At 42.0% G+C, this 16478-nt stretch overlaps 1 protein-coding gene across 1 annotated transcript in view; it reads left to right on the top strand.

The window, feature by feature from the left end:
• The first annotated feature begins 5478 nt into the window (after positions 1 to 5478).
• Positions 5479 to 16478, top strand: part of RRAS2 (RAS related 2) — a 47802-nt gene continuing 36802 nt past the window's right edge. The window contains exon 1 of the mRNA XM_067296091.1: positions 5479 to 5622. Coding sequence (XP_067152192.1) covers positions 5518 to 5622 — 105 coding nt within the window. The 5' untranslated portion in view covers positions 5479 to 5517. The remainder of the gene's footprint in view (positions 5623 to 16478) is intronic.

The following is a 16478-nucleotide window of genomic DNA, read 5'->3' on the forward strand; positions in this document are numbered from 1 at the left end:
GATACAAAAATAAAAAAGTGGCAAACATTTATAAAAAGCTGTAGCTGCTTGGCCGAAAATAGTTTTGCTTCTATACAAAAGCAGAGTGTAGCAGGTTTATGCTTCTTACTCAGATAGAAACTGATATGTATGTCTGAGGAGAAATGTTTTTTCTTTTAGTTTTTGGGTGCTCATTATAAATGTAGCAGTTCATGTTTTTTATACACAGCAGAAGTAATTGTACATTTTTAATCTGAATTCAGTTTTATATTCTTATCCCAAGGACAGTCAAACCGTTTGTAACTCCTTCCCCAAGTTGCTTGTTTTATGACTTTGTGAAACTCAGTTACCTCCCATGTTCTTACAGCCAACAGTGGAGTTCTTGCTGGGAATCACAACACATGGAATTCATTAGGTCACAGCATCCACATTGTGTTAGGAATGATCTTTAAGGCCTGTTTGAGCAAGGTAAATAAATAAGTGCCACCTCTAGGAACGTACATCATACCAAATTAATGGAATAAGTCAGCATACCTACCATTCTTACTCATGTCCCAGAGATTTTTGTAAATTTTTTTCTGTTATTTTTAAAAAAATGTTTCTGTTTCTGATAAGCCTATGAACAAGTTTTCTTTTAATTAAGTTATTATGCTCTCACATAGCACTTTTTAGCTTTTAGTGTGTCACTTACCACATACATGTCTTGTACCTTCTAAGCTCACATCTTTGCCAGACTGCCAATGTAAAATAAAGTTCTGGATCATTTCCCCAAGCTCTCCCTGAAACCCTTTTTTCCTGTCACTATATAAAGCACTATGGTACTCTGTCTTTTAAGCTTGCCATCTGGGTGTCATTCTTGATTTTGTCTCTCTTTAAATGTGTATATTCAGGCTGGATCTGAAAGGATGCAGCTTCTTTCTATGTAACAGTTCTAAAAGCTGTACTTTCTTTTCCATCCACTTTATCAAAACTTTGGCCATGCCTTCATCATCTCATGTCTTGATATTGCAAGTTCTTCCTCTCTGATATGAAACAGTGCAGTTTCTACCTCCCTAGGGATATGCAAACTGGCACTGCAAAATTATTTTCCTGGCTGTATGGACCATACAAACCCCCTTTTGAATCATCTTTCCCTACCACCTTCTATCAGTCACAAGTTTCTTGTCTTTACCTCTAAGCCCCTGACTACTCAGCCTTTCCTAGATTAGCTGATGTCAAAATTAATCATGACATCAGTTGCTGCTTCCTCTTTTTATATTTCAGTCATATACTTCACAGACCTGTCTATATTCCCTGGTAGAGGAGAAAATTTCTGTGTAAAGACCTGTGCAACTGCTAACTTCCTCATTCCCCCCTTCTTTCAGCTCAGTTTTGCCTCAGAATTGCACCTGGACCTTCACATCTGTGCCTAGTGCCTTCCCATGCTCATGTGCCTGCTTTCACTTAGGACTATAAAGAAAGGAGGTGATAACAGCAAAACTGTGTATGTATCATCATTTGCTTATATATTGTATCCTCATCTTCATCTCTTTTTTTCACGTGTCTGTAAACTCCTTGTTTCCTGAAACCAGGGCTCAAGGGGCGCTGGTGCGGGGAGAGATGATGCTCAGTTTCCCAAGGCTCTGGGTGCAGTAAGTGGAGGGATTAGCACTTGCAGAGGCTGCTTCTGCCCCCGCTGCTCTCAGGCACCTCCTGAGGGCTCAGCTTCTCTCCAGACTCTGCATAGGGAATGTAAGACAACTGCTTCTGTAGAGAAAATTACTATTATACACAGGTGTTTGAACACCCAAGATTTTAGGCTGTAACTTCTCTGTGCTAGGGACTCTCTCTCTCTTTCTTTACCTGTGTTTATACAACACTCAACACAAAGACAACACAATTATTGGGATCTTTGGATACAGTTATAAACTACAGTAGAATGCTGCTTGGTTATTGCTGTCCACGTCTTGCTGTTTTGTGATCACTGCTTGTGTTTTGCAAGAATATCACTTTATTTGTGAAACTGGATTTCATTACCAAAACAACAAGTGCAAAGAATTGTCACAGTAGTAAGTCTGTGTTAAAGATCAGTGTTGTTAGTAAAGTCAATGTTGTTAAAAAAACAAACAAACAAAAACAAACAAAACCCCCCCAAGATTTTCTTGTGGAATTCACAAGGTTGGGTGGCCCCATCAGCATGAATAGCTATTTAAAAGGATGTATAATGAAATTGAAACATTAAAAAAATATAAGGGAAAATACAAATGTTTGTTTTCTATATATCTTTAAACCAAAGAAATCAAATATCCTGTTGCAATAGTTTTTGTAGAAATTAGTATATTATTAGAAATCTACTAGATATGAATATGCTTTTCATGTCAGTTCAGTCTGTTCCTGAGAGTACAGTTTACTGGTTACAGTACTAATAGCCAATTGTGAAATCTTACCTGTATATTTTTTAGAAAAGCTAATACTTAATAAACTAGCAGCAGCTTGATTTTCATAGTAAACTTCATACTTTGGATTTTCTTAAGCTAGCGAACGTAATTAAGAAGAACTATCCTTCTGACTTAAATGGGTCCCTGTTCCTGACAGTGGTTACTAACTGATTCTTGGGCAAGAGTACAAGAACTGGGGCATGCAGAAAGTAACTTGTTTCTCATAGCGGATCCATCTGCTGTCAGTGTCTTAGAAACTTCCTGAGTCAAAATTGTGTCCCTGATCACTGTGTTTAATACTTGCTTTATGCTCCATGACTTGGTCTACTCCTTTTGTCAGCTCAGATACAATTTTGTTTTCCACAACGCGTTGTGGCAGTGAGTTCCACAATTCCATGATTGGGTCTGGAAAAAATAATCCTTTTTGTTTATTTAAACTTGTTTCTTCATACTATTTCTGGGTGTCCCTTAATTCTCCTATTATGAAACTTTATTCAACTTCTCTGTGCTTCTTAGGACTTTGTAGATCTCTGTTTCCCTCTCACTTTTCTCTTTTCCAAGCTGGAAAACCCTGGGCTATTTAATCTTGGAAGCTGTTCTTTATTTCTGATCAGATAGGAAAGTGAGGAAATGGATGTGAAAAAGTGGCTTATAATGACAGGAGTGTACTTAAACCAAAGGGTCCTGAGTCCTAACATTCCTCTCCCAAAACATAGTTGTGAATCCTGATGACAAAGCATCTCTCTCATCTCCCTCTTCTACAGTTACCCCATTAACACACAAGGTATTGGTTTGTGTCTTCTGTGCATTGAATATTGCTCCACCCCAGACCCAGAGGGGGTGTTCAAAGAGGTTATTCATGATTTCCCTTTTGTTTGTACGGTTTCTTTTTTTTAAAGAAAAGAAATGCAATGTAAGAATTATAAAGTTCAGCTTGCCTAATTAGGAAATGATAGAATTAAGATTACTTGTACCTCGTTGATTTACCCCATTTGTATATATGGTATCATGTTAGCTCTTAATTAGCTCCACAATATGTTATTTTTCCATGGATCTCTGCATTATTCACTGCATCAAACAGTGCTGTGGGAACGAACCAGGTCTGTAGAGAAGCAGCCTCCTGCCTGCAGGACCCTTGCCTCATCTGTTGCAGAGCTAAAATGCATGTCGATTGCAGAAAGTCGGGGTTTCTTGGGTGAATAAGTTGAATGATACCTGGACTGCTGTCACTGCAAGTCACTTTAACAAAGCTTTCGTACATGGCCACTAGTTCTGTTTTCGTTATTTTCTAGGTGAGAGAAGGACTGTGTCTACACTAGAAAATGTTGTTGGCGTGGCTGTGCTGTCGAGAAATGTGATCACAACTGGTTGTTGTTCTGTGCTGGCAAGAGGCTGCTCATATATGTAAGCACTTTGATTTGCTGCTCTAGCTCCCTTTTAAAAGGGAGAAGGAGAGGAAAGGAAGAAGGAATTTCCGGAAATCAGGTATGCTGCCAAAATTCTGTTTCACTGTTATAAGCGAAATGTATGCCACCTCTAGCCAGACTTGGCTACGTGGGTGGTTCCTAAACCAGTTGGTCCGGCTGTCCCAGGTCAGACGTACTGGGGATGCTCAACATAAACCAGTCTGTGTGTATAACAGGTCTAATGTGGTCTGGAAGCACTGAACTCATGAAACATGTAATTTGACACTGCCTGTGCAGTGGCCATCTGCTTAGTGTTTTGGATGTCCGGAAACATGTTGGACAGTAGATTATTACCGAAATCAGTAGGGCAGTAGGTCATCACTGAAAGCGGTAGTCTACCATAGCAGAGGTAGTAGATAGAGGACCAAGGTAAATTTACCACAAAATGCTCTCCATGTAGATATTGTCTGAAATGCCTATTTCATGTCCAAATTGAACGCATGGAGATATCTGAGCTAGGTTCTTCGGAGCTACACTGTGAAGTGTAGGCATATCCTCAGAGTTTGCAAAAAGGAATGTATATGATGCATGAGGCTGATAATACATAACAGAAGGGATATCTTGTGCTTAAGCCAGTTGAACATTGCGTGGGGGAACTGGATCCCCTCCCTGCTACTGCCCCAGAGCTCCCATGGGATGTTAATGAATTCCCAGAAGCCAGCATTTTCGGAGGTGATCTATCATTGTGCTTTACCCTGTTTTCCGGATATTTGACTTAGAGCACTGGCAGCTCATTTGCAGAAGAGATGAGCGCTTCCAGCAGCAGCTGCAGTTGGATGGCTCCGACCGCATGCAGAATATGTGTCCTAGGCTGTGACTGCCAGAGGTGGGTGAAACCTTGGGTAGAACACAGCCTTCGTCTAAATGGTCTAAATGATTGGGAGACTCATTCCCATGCACAGTCACAGGCGTATTGATGACACAGCAGAGTGGGGCTCTGGTTGGTGGTGGCTACTGAAAAGTGGGGAAGGGCTGAGGTCTCCCCGCATTTTCTTTCCCTCCCTGTAGATCGGTGCCTGGCATTAATGATGCTTTGGCTCTCTCTGTCTTGGTTCATCATCTGTGCTTTAGGGGTAATAATACCTCTCTACCTCATGAGTATTCAAAAGATAAGTTCATTAATGTTTATGAAGCACTCAGTATTGTACGGACAAGTGCTACAGTAAAGCCCAGGCGGAAATGAATAATTATGTGTTTAGTGCAGCGCTTGGGCGGTGGGCAGTGATAATACGCTCTGCTGTGCCCGCAGGCAGGAGCGTGCACCGGCTGCGCGCAGCTCGCCGCACGGCGGGCAGCGTCGGTCCTGGCCGCGGTGCGGGTCTGGCGGACAAGGCAGCGCAGCGCAGAGGCGCTCACCGGGCGCCGCCTGACGCGGCCGGCGGGGGCGGGGCCTCCATGCATACGCGGGCTGAATTAGCATACTGATGCGCGGGCCCCGCCCCCGGCGGCCATTAGCGGGCGCCGCCCGCGCCCCGCCCCGCCTGCGCGCTGCGGCTCGGCGCGGCTCGGCTCGGCTCGGCGCACTCCGCGGGGCGCAGCGCGGCGGCGGCGGCGGGGCCTGCGGCTGCTCGGCCCCGGCGAGCCGAGGCGGCGGCGGCGGCGGGGCGGCGGCGGCAGGAGGGAGGCGGCCGGACCGGCGGCGGCGCGGCTCCCCCATGGCCGCGGGCTGCAGGGACGGCCCGGGGCAGGAGAAGTACCGGCTGGTGGTGGTGGGCGGCGGCGGCGTGGGCAAGTCGGCGCTCACCATCCAGTTCATACAGGTGAGCGAGGGGCCGCCCGGGGCTGCGCTGCGCTGCGCTGCCCGCGGCGGCGGCGGCGGCGGCGGCGGGGCCTGGGCGCTCCCGGCCGCGGCTCGAGGCGGGGCGGCGGCGCCGCTGCCCCTTCCTGCGCAGGCGGCGCGGCGCGGCCCCGGGCGGCAGCGGGAAGCCGGAGCGGCGGCGCCGTGACCTTGAGGGGCCCCGGCGGGGGCCGGCAGCGGGGCCGGCGGCGCCGCGGCCGTGCGAGGAGGCGGCCGGCGCCGCGGGGCGAAGCCGCCGCCCGCCCTGCCCGAGCGGCGCCGCCGGGGGCCCGGGTCAGACCCGCGGCGCGGCGACGTCGGCGGGAGCGCGCCCGGCCGGTGCCGTGCTGGCTTGTGTCCGTGCGGCCTCGCCGGGGAGGCTCCTGAGGCGCCTTTCGGCCGAGTAAGAGAAGTAGTTGCAGAGCTGCGGGGCGCGCTGTGCCGGCTCCCGCCCGCTGTACCTCTCAGTCCTTGCCGCCGATGCATGCCTAAGCGTCTAAAAATTAAACTTTTTTTCCCTATTGATTTCCGATATAGGGAAACGTGACAGAAAAGGTGAGGCAACCAGTGCATAACAGTCTTATGAGGAAAGGCCCTTTTCCCTTTTCTGCCACTAATTCAGCAGTACCTCTGTTATTTATCTTGCACTTCTGTGCTGTCGCTTTTAGCATTGCTGCTGCTGCCATGGGAGTATCATTAATCTATCTCTGCCTCTTTGTGGTGGGTGGAGGAGACAACTACTTGTGTTTTGTTTGTTGGTATTGTTGATAGCAGGGTAGCAAATCTGGAGAGAATGACCTTTTTTGTTTGCTTTTTTCTTTAATTCTACTGAGAAGAGATCTTGATACCTACTGTTAAGATAGGTTTTCTAACATCAGGACAGATTATTGCCTTTTAACACTTAGGGCAATGATATTTTCAGAGAACATTTTGTTAGAGCAGCTGATCTGATTGAAAATAGACTCATTTTTGATTTCAGAGTCTCTTCTCCAATACACACATCCTTGTGTTCATCAGCTGTAATATTCTGATGAGAATTTAGGCTCTGCAGCATAGACTAAATAACTGCATAGAAAACTGTACTTTCAAAATCTGGGTAAGTATTGGGTAACTGAACACTTAAAAAATCAGTTATATTCTGTAGGACATTCCAATAACTGATACTTTAAGAGGTCCAGTTCTTGGAAAATTATTTTGAAGGGTGCATATGAGATGGAATGGAAGTATTTGTTACACATGGGGCATGTAGATAGCTGGTCAGGTACCATATTTAAGATACTGAGTCTCTGTGAATCTTGTCAGTACTGTAAGATAACGACTGACTGGCCTGTTTGGAGGTGATAGGACTAGAATAACTCACAGTTCTCTTGCTGTGTTGATTGAATTCTTCCTTGCTTGTACAGACAGATAATTAATTTCAGTGGTTGACTGAAGCTGAGATTTAGAGTGCCATTCACACTTAAATACAGTATTATTGCTTTAGGTGGTATTGCCTGCATGTTCTTGTGGGCATCTAACTAATCGTGACAGTAATATGTGCAGCTGAACATGACTTAAGTTCATTTTTGAAGTGGTAGTGTCTTGGAAAATGTTGCTGAATGGATTTGTGAATAGTCCTTGGCTATGTTAAAAGCTTTTGGACAATTTTAACTTGGCAGCTGACTATCAAGCTATGGATATGGGCTATCAACTAGAGTGAACTTCCACAGAGGGAGTGATGCTTTCAGGACTCTCAGCTTTATAAGGTCTTGTACTTGGTCTGTGTTGCAAATTTTAACTTACTGCAGAATTATATTCCAACCCTGGTGGAATGTTAGACTACCCACTTCTTGTAAAACACAGTACTTTAAAATATTGACTATTATGATGTCTGATGAAAGATACTTTATATTTGGACAGGTCTTGAAATCAATGAACTGTTTCATTACTGAATTCTGAAGATGTAAAGATGCTGTCATTTCTATTAAAGACATGAGGAAAAAAATGCGAAGTCCACATGTTGCCTTGGTACCTCCATTTACTTTAATATCAATAAGATTCTGCAGCATACTGGATCATTTTAGTGTTTCAGCTCCTGTAGAAATTCATTCTTTAAATAAACCAACAGCTTGGGCTATGTCCCTGTAGAAATAAAAGTTTTGGTTCAAATGCTTCAGCTGACACTTGTCTTTCAAACAAGATTTGCAAACGAGGAACCTCTCTGTTTTGTCACGTATAAGGATCTCTTCACGTTAATAGCAGGAAAAAGAAATAGTTTAAAGAGTAATGAGCAAACAGCACTGTAGTATTGAGCTGAGGTATTGAGGATGAATTATTCAAAATAACTTATTGTCAATCTGTACTCATCTACATCTTTTTGCCCTCTCAGCTGCTTAATCTTGAGATAAAATCTTGCTCCTACAAAGTGATCTTTAGCAGAAAATCCAACCTTCTAAACGGGGGCGGGGGAGAAGAAAGCTGGGAAATAAATGCCTTTTGAGCACAGCCTCAGGTGCCATAAAGAAAAGTTTTGTCTTGTTTCGGTACTTGCTATGTAATTATGGATAACAAGAGATGAGGCTTGGTGGAAATTTATATACCACCGTATCTTTCTGAGCTCTTAATGCTTATGATGTTATCAAGTGTGTGTGCTGTGCAAGTTATGCTGTGCAACCACTTCTGTAGCTTCTGTGTGGCAAGTGTATTGCCAAGTATGTTGTTTGTCTCTTAAGACTGCATAGAAACTGCTCCAGACTGCTTTAAAATTGATTACAAGCAAGCCACATGCTTCATTTTTGGAATTTCTTAGGATTAAGTAACAAACTCAGAGGGTTGCCTTCCCTAAAACATGGATCTAGTACTAGATTTGGCCACGTGACAAATCTTGATGTCAGTCAGGGATTTCAGTTCTTTTGCTTCTCTGTTGCTTGTGTTATAAAATGTGGCTCTCACTGTTTTAGTTTTGAAGCTTAAAAGGGAAAGTTTCTTCTTACTGGTAGTAGCAAGTATTTCCACATTTAGACTTGATTTCCTATAATCCTGTATTTAACTTTCTGTAAATCAGTACTTAAGAATGTTTATTCTATGTAAGTGATTTGTTTTCTCTTGCTTCTACCTTCAGTGCTTCTTAGTATTTTCCAGTAAACAAGGCTACAGTGGTGATAGGAGATCATGGGAAGGTGTGCGGCTTTGAGATTATTTGTTGATTTATGTTGTATCTTTGAAAGACTAAGGGGGATTCATGTTTGAAAATGGGAAAATTATTCCTTCATTTCAGATGAAATAAATGAAAGGGAGAAAAGAGAAGCTGAGAATGCAGAGAACCACTTTAACTTACTTCTTTTGCTGGCTATCTTGTGTACAGTACCTCCTTTCCAGCCCTCTTTAGGTGTTGGTGGGGAAACCAATAGCATCAGCTCTTACAATAGTAACAGTTGCCGAGGTGAACTCTTCCTGTGGTACCGATCAGCATGTAAGCGCTCCTGTGTGCAGAGTATCAGTTCCTGAAAATTGTTGTGCTTAAATCTGGGCTGAAACAACAGCATTCTTGTAATGAGGCTGAGTGAGAAAAGCAATATAATGGAAGTCATGTCATATAATGGAAGTTGTTTTACAGACTGGGTTTAGCATCTTTGCGCTAATTAGTACATTGTACTAAGAATGGTACGAGAAACGTAACTATTCATTTGTGTTTAATTGCATGTGGTCTTGTGTTCCCTTTTTAGAAGTTCATCTTACAACTTGGGGAAATTTTAGACCACAGATTAACAGATCAAAGCTTTCAGCAGTTAAATGACTGGTGTGTTCTGTCTCTCAAAATTCTTCCTCTGGGGAGATAAACGGAGCCTGATATTGATGTTGGTGGACCAGGAATTCATCCTGGAAATTTTATGATCATTTCCCTTAAATCAGGATGTGATATATGAACTTACTGCTGTGCAGTCTGTGCACTGTTAAGACAGGAAGTGAAGAAACTCTAATTGTAGAGATGAGTAGATGGGATTTGTCATAACTATAAACTTGAAGCAAGCAGCAGTGAATTATAGTTGAACTTTATACCACAGTCACTTTAAAACTGTGAGTGCTAGAACTTAGCATTCCTTCTCTTATTAAAAGTAAACAAATAATCCATCGTGCTCATATCCCAAAAGAGAGGCAGAAAACTTTTAAAATAACTTGCAGCCAGTTAACTGGCCCCTTGGTAGGCTGAAGGAGTTGGGATTATGAGCTGTACCGAGCACACAGCTGTTGCCGCAATAGCTTTTCTCCAGCTGTCATGCAGAGGTCTGTCACAAAATACCCCACATTCCCTTCTAACTCAGCCCTTTGTAACATTTAGGTTTCCTTGCTCAAAGGGAGTACAGGCTAGCAAATACTTAATCACCCTCTGCTTTTTTTTAACTCACAGTTGCCATTTACTTCATGCATTTTTTTGTTAAACTGAACAATGTATAGTTAGTTTTAGCTGTACACTGTAAGAGTGCCACTGATGTTTCAAGTTATCTGCTTTGCAAAATAGTGGATACTTCTGATCAGAAATGTTTTTCCACAGACAAGAGATGTTCAACCTCTCTGAAGAATGTTAAAATTATTTATCATACTGTTTTGCCTCTTTGTAGAGCTATAGATTTTGTTTTGTGACAAATACATGTATAATTTTGTGTACTGAATAGACTTCAATGACTTACAAGAATATGCTCATTTATAAATGTCACGGGACCCTTGAGATGGTATTGATTGGATGTAACTCAGTTCAGCTGAGTTGAGCTTGGTTTGTCAATCAACTTCATGTTAAATATGGTAATGCAACAATATGCTTAAGACTGCTAAAATGCTTAATGTAAATATAAAATGAATGTAGGGGTCTGTTTCATTTTCATATACTGAGATCATGTTCTGTTTATAAGTGAATTTTTTACTGCCAGGTTTGCAAAGTAAAGTAGTTCTACTGCTCTTAAAATTGTCAGTTAAAAATTCTGATTACAGCTGAGCTGATTGTGTTGCTGATAACAAGTGAGTAAAATGAACTGGATGTAGTTTTGTTGACTCTTTAATGCCTGTATCAGGCATTTGTCTAAAAGCAAGCATATATGACTTGCAGATGGGTCATGAGCAGGTGTTCATATATATGGTTTTTCTTTCTTTTGGCATTAGCAGCTTAGAAAAAGAAAAGAGAATGTTAGTTCTCATTGATTAGAAATAAAGTTAAAGGGGGGTTATCTGAAAGTATCTTTTATCTCTGGTATAGCTGTTGGGCAAGAAAATAGCCTGTTCTCAATTTTATGGTGAAGTTGTAAAGTAGAATAGTAAAGCAGATTGAAGAGCAGCAACTGAAAATGCAGCTGGTGTTTGAGGCGACATGCTGGATGTTTGACAGCCCCCGATGTCTGTGGTCTGTACCACTTTAGTATGCTCTACTTGGTGGATGTGTTAAATCCCTCTGCTGTTTCTAGGTACTCTTGACTAAACGTTGCTGACCATCAAGAAAATGTTCTTCAAATAAGCCCATAAAATTCAAAGGAATAAAATGCCATGAATTCCAGGCTGCAAATTCCTGTAGGGCTATGCCAGGGCTGGTATGCTTACATTTTGATAAAGAATGGGGCCTTTTTACTGTAAGTAGTACAGTGCAACCCAAGATGACAAAATACAATTCAGGAGAATGACCAGCTTAGCTTAGTGTTGGCATCTGTTGAGGTTAAAGGTAGCGTGCGTGTGTCGGGAGGAGGGGGGAAGGTGAGAAGTGAAAATCCCAATCAGCCCAAAGCCCTTGTGATGCAGTCGCCTGGAATAATAAGGGCTGGTTGTTCCATTTCTTGTGAAACTTGAACTGCGGGGCTCCTGGCTTCCCATAATACTGCTACCAAAAAAAGCTCTCTTGCTTGGGTTAGCTGTAGATCTACGGCCTGTCTGACAAATGTAGCAGATAACTTCTGGCTTAACTTGCAGGCAAGAAAGAGGCATTGGATTGCATGGTAGTGTTTTAGTATAGCTAACGTTCAGAGTTGAAAATATGCCAAGAGTTGCCGAGTATTCAGTGTGATACGTTAGTGTCATGCATACATGACAGCTCGTTCAGAGGACTAAGCTGTGCAGTTGCCCCAGGGAACTGTCTGATATTATTGACTAGGCGTCGCAAAGAACAGCATCAACTGATGGAGGGAGTACGCTGACTTGCTTGCGCTGTCTGGAGAGTGCGGGAGGGTGCGCCAAGCAGAGGTGTTTAAGGGCTCTAGCAATGGTATGACGCATCACAACTTAGGCAGCAGAGATACCGTGCGTTAATATATGAATAGGGTAGAACCGAGCTTGCATTCAAAGGCCAACATAAAGTCTGAATAGGGCTTTAATTTTTAGATACCGATCATTCCTATTTTGAGGAATTTACGGTCCTTTCCCAAAGTGAAATTCCTTTGAGATATTGTAAACCAGCCCTCAGTGTGGTCAGGCAGCACCTTTCCACGTATTAACCCCTAGTGGCAGCTGCTTGTATAGTAAGTCATTATTGACGTACCTTTTGGTTTTTGCACAAGGAGTACTGGCACTACTTCCGGAATTATGGATTGCTGTGCCCTTTGCACTTTCAGGGATGAACAGGCAGCTGCTGGCAAGTAGCTCTGTTTTCCTTTCCTTTCTAGAGGAGAGACTCCCCGTTCCAGTTTTGTCTGGAGCTCTGAGGGCAATGTGAATTCCACTTTTTAGCAGTGGGAGCAGAAGGTGGCCTGGCTCAGTCCAACTCTTGTATTGGGGGAGTTTTGGAGGACCTAAAAAGTTTATATTTGCATAGTTTAAAGATTTATAACTTGTCTGTATTTACCAAAAGCGTTACTAGCACTAAAAACATTGCAACTTAACTCCTTGAAGTACTCTGAAATAAATACTAGCTTCATTAAGTAGAATACAGTGGTAGTCTGGCTAGCTGGTAGGCAGCTAGGCTTTTTGCAGGCCTTCCTAAATTATTCACTTTTCAGGACTAGACTAGTATAAACACAAGTGGATAACTTCTTAGTTTAACAGCCGTTGCAATGGTTCAGACTGCTTAACTTCACTGATTTGGTGTCCTTATGTTCAGTTATAACCGTAAGTACTCAGTAAAATGTAATATTCCAAGTAAATGCAGCATTTATTTTGTTACATTTCAAGGTGTATGTAAAATCAATATTAAAACTGAAATCACAATTGTAATTGCTCTTAATTTTTTGACTTTTCCCAATTGCTTTGCATATAATGTGTCCCAGAGATTTCTGAGTGTAGCTTTGGCCAACCTAGACAAATTCTTACTGAAGGAGGTAGAGTGAATGGGGTTCAGATTAAATAGTTTAATCACAAATAATATTAGTAGGCAGTGTTTACCAGAAAAATGGTTTGCCAGACGAAGTTGCCGGGGTCTTGTTTTAAAATGCTGACAGATACATAGTTACCTGTCATTACAAACTTGGAGAAGTGAATTGGCTCCTAGATGGGGGAATTATTCATATAAGCAGTGAGTGAGGCCCTACCTACTTGTCTTGAACTGCATCTTTCTTGCACTGAGAGAGAGGTACCCTGTGATCTTGACCAAAATCTTTTTCTCAGCTCCTTTTTTATGTTCTTTGCCATTTTTATGTTCTCACAGCTTAAGTGTGGTTGCAGCTTGGGTCTGGAATAGCCTGCAAGCTGCTTTGGGTAATATGGGTATTAGCCATAATAAATAATGGGTAATATGGAAGAAAATATTTATTTCCTCTCTTTTATAACATAACTGCTTGAAGTAGATAGCAGATAAAAAGGATGTTTACTAGCTCTGCTTGCTTTGCCTTTTCTTACTTACTCCAGGGACACACCACATGTATACTTAAACTAGTCGCATACCTGAGTGCCAAAGTCAAATGTGTAGGCTATTTGATGTCTATTACTGCTTTTAGATGGAACTTCCATAAGATTAAAATTACTTTTTTTTGTAGGTTGCTTGCTTTTACTGGGTTACTTCTAAGAGGATTGGGGTGGAATGCAGTGCACAGAGTATTTACAGTTAAAGAAGGGTAATGTATTCATGTTTTAAGTGCTTGATCTTGTGAGTGATCAAATGTTGTGCACAACACTGCCCCTCATTAAAGTGAGATTATGGTTTCTTATCAGTCTCTGATAAAAGGCTATAGAACTTGCACTTTAGCTGCCTTGAAGTATATGCAGAGCCTCAAACCTAAGTTGGGTGAGGGCTACTGAGGAGGATTTTAATGCACTTCTCTAGTTAGGTCAGGAAGTGCTGTAAGTTCCAGTTATGGATCGAGATCCTATTGAATGGCGAGTTCCTTGGTAACTTTTGCATAACATGCAACTACGCAGCCATACGGCAGGAGACAGTAGGGCAGCGTGGGGTCTAGCTCAGTGACTGCCTTATCTTCGTGTGGATTGTAGCAATGGTGAAAGCTCATAAAGAAAGGTTTTGAAAGAGAAAGTACATTTCTAGAGGCTTATGTAGAACCCACCTAACACGCAAAGGAAAGCAAATGCTGTGTTTGGGATGAGAACGTGAGACATGAGAAACATGTGGAAATGGTCAGCAGGTAGGAGCAACACAGTGGAGAAATTGAAGTGGCTTGAAAGTGAGGCCAAGTTGATAATTCGTTTGCCCTTTAATAAAGCGGACAGCCAGTGGGGAGGTGCAAGGCTAGGGAAATGAAATTTTTACATTTCAAACTGAAGAACAGGATTTTGCTGTAATTGAGAGTTTAATTTGATAAGCTAGTATTACCATTAAGGAAGAATGCTCTGCAGGTCCCTGCATTGCCACAGCAATTGTACCAATATAGCTGTTTACTCCATCTAGTTCACTGAAGCTCCACAGAGTTTAAAAATAACCAAGGAATGTTTTTACCCAGGATCAGTTACCCTGTCTGGTTCACTGTGCAACTCTGCAGACAGCTTCATCTGGCAGTAGTGCTAGTTTAATCAGACCTGCACCAAGGTCTCTGTGTCAAGAGGTTGTGTTCAAACTATAGCATGTGGTGAATCTAGCTAGTAGTTAGTGCTTTAGATAGTAGAATCTATGCAGAAGTACTCTATTAAAGGTCACACGAAGTATCAGTTGCTAGGACCAATGTGCGTTAGTAATTAACTAGATGTTAGCATATAAAAATGCTACAGTTCAAGCCAAAAAATTAGTGCAACAATAACAACTGAAATATTCTACAGCAATCCTTATGCAGAAGGATCTATAAGAAGCTTTATTTCGCAGCAGTTACCTTAGGTATATGTTCATAACTATCGTGTGTATTGCTTTCCTCAAGTTTTTTAAGCCAGAAAATAAACTTGAGGTTCCTTCCCCTAAATGAGTAAGGGAATTATTTTTCCAGTACTGTTCTGAGTAGTCCGCAACGGTAGTGATTTAAAATGTTGAGTCACTAGTTATGTTTGTTAGGAAAAAGTGGAATTTTAAAATCGCTGCCATTACAAGATGTTCAGTTTCAGCCCTTCTAGCAAAACTAACTTGCTCAGCTCATGCCACAGAGCATCTTCAGGATTCCCAATTTAAGCAGGTATAAATCTGTAAACCTGCAAACAAATCTGAATATTATTTCTTATATGGCAAGTAGAGCATGAAAAGGTAGGACGCTGATGATAAATCTTTGTGAAGAATCTGACATCTTTGGATGGAGCAAGTCTCATAATAGAAGGTGTTTAACAGGTCACTTTCCTATGTAAGGAACTGAAGTGGGATTACAGTAATACATACTGTAGGTATGAGTGTTTCAAAATTGTACATCCGGAGTAATATTTCTGCATGTGTCTTTCCTTTTAAGAAGGTCCTTCATAATCATGGGGAAAAAGTCATTGTTGACAGTATATTTGTAATGTGCTACCAGCTCTACTATTTAAATATGCATACAAGGTTTTCCTCTACCAGCTCACACTAACAAGTCCTTGTTAGCAAAAAGCAGTAAATAAGCAAGTGATATGTTTACAGGATTTTGGCCTTGCATGACCAAACCCAGCATTACTAAGAACACAATTATCAGTTTGTTTTTAATTTTGTCTTGCAATCTCAGTTGGTTGTTAAGATTTCTTCTAGTTGTTTGTCTGCAAAGTCCTCCAGAAACATACTATGCTTGTGTGTTATTCTCCTGCCTTGCCCCCAAACCCAAAACAAACCTCTCTGAATCTTGACCACATTTCCTGACTGAGATTTCCAAGACACAAAGGTACCTGCTGTGCCCTTTTTGCTTTCCCATACTCTGACTTCCCTTTATTGATGCTCCTCATTAATGCGACACAGGTTCTCGCCTTGCTGGGAGTTCTCAGGTTGAGATTCTGTTTTGGATCTTAAAGTATTATGGGTGGAGAGAATTCCTTGCTGGGCTCCAGCCCCAGAGTATGGGCTTTCCATGTTTCCCAAGGAGTGTGCACTTCCACGTGCGGGGTTGGGCAGTGGTCGTCTAATAGTCATTTGCAGTGTGATTATTTCAAAGCTGGGAGCTTTTACATGATCAGTGTTTGGCAAAATAATGATAGGTTATGCAATGGCTCTTAAAATCACTTCAGTCTGCTAGCTTTTTTAAGATTTGTCTTCTGAGTATTGAAATGACAGCATTAAAATGCAGTTTGTTTTCCTGATCCTTGAGAGTTTCTGAGGATGCTTGGGTATTGCAAGATTTTGCAACACAAATTGCATTTATTGACTTTTTTTTCAGGTGAGATTGAATTGAAGCTTATTCTTTCCTTCCAGCTGTGTACACCTAGTTAAGTGCAAAGTCAACAGGTAAATCAGAGCCTGAAAGGTCTGCTTCAGTTTGTCTGAATCACAAGCCACTCTCAAAGCAAGTAAAGGGCTGAGTATTCCCAGTCTTGTTTCTGTGCATACATACTTACTAACTGACCTTC

Source organism: Apteryx mantelli, chromosome 4, assembly GCF_036417845.1.
Source record: "Apteryx mantelli isolate bAptMan1 chromosome 4, bAptMan1.hap1, whole genome shotgun sequence".
Taxonomy (NCBI): domain Eukaryota; kingdom Metazoa; phylum Chordata; class Aves; order Apterygiformes; family Apterygidae; genus Apteryx; species Apteryx mantelli.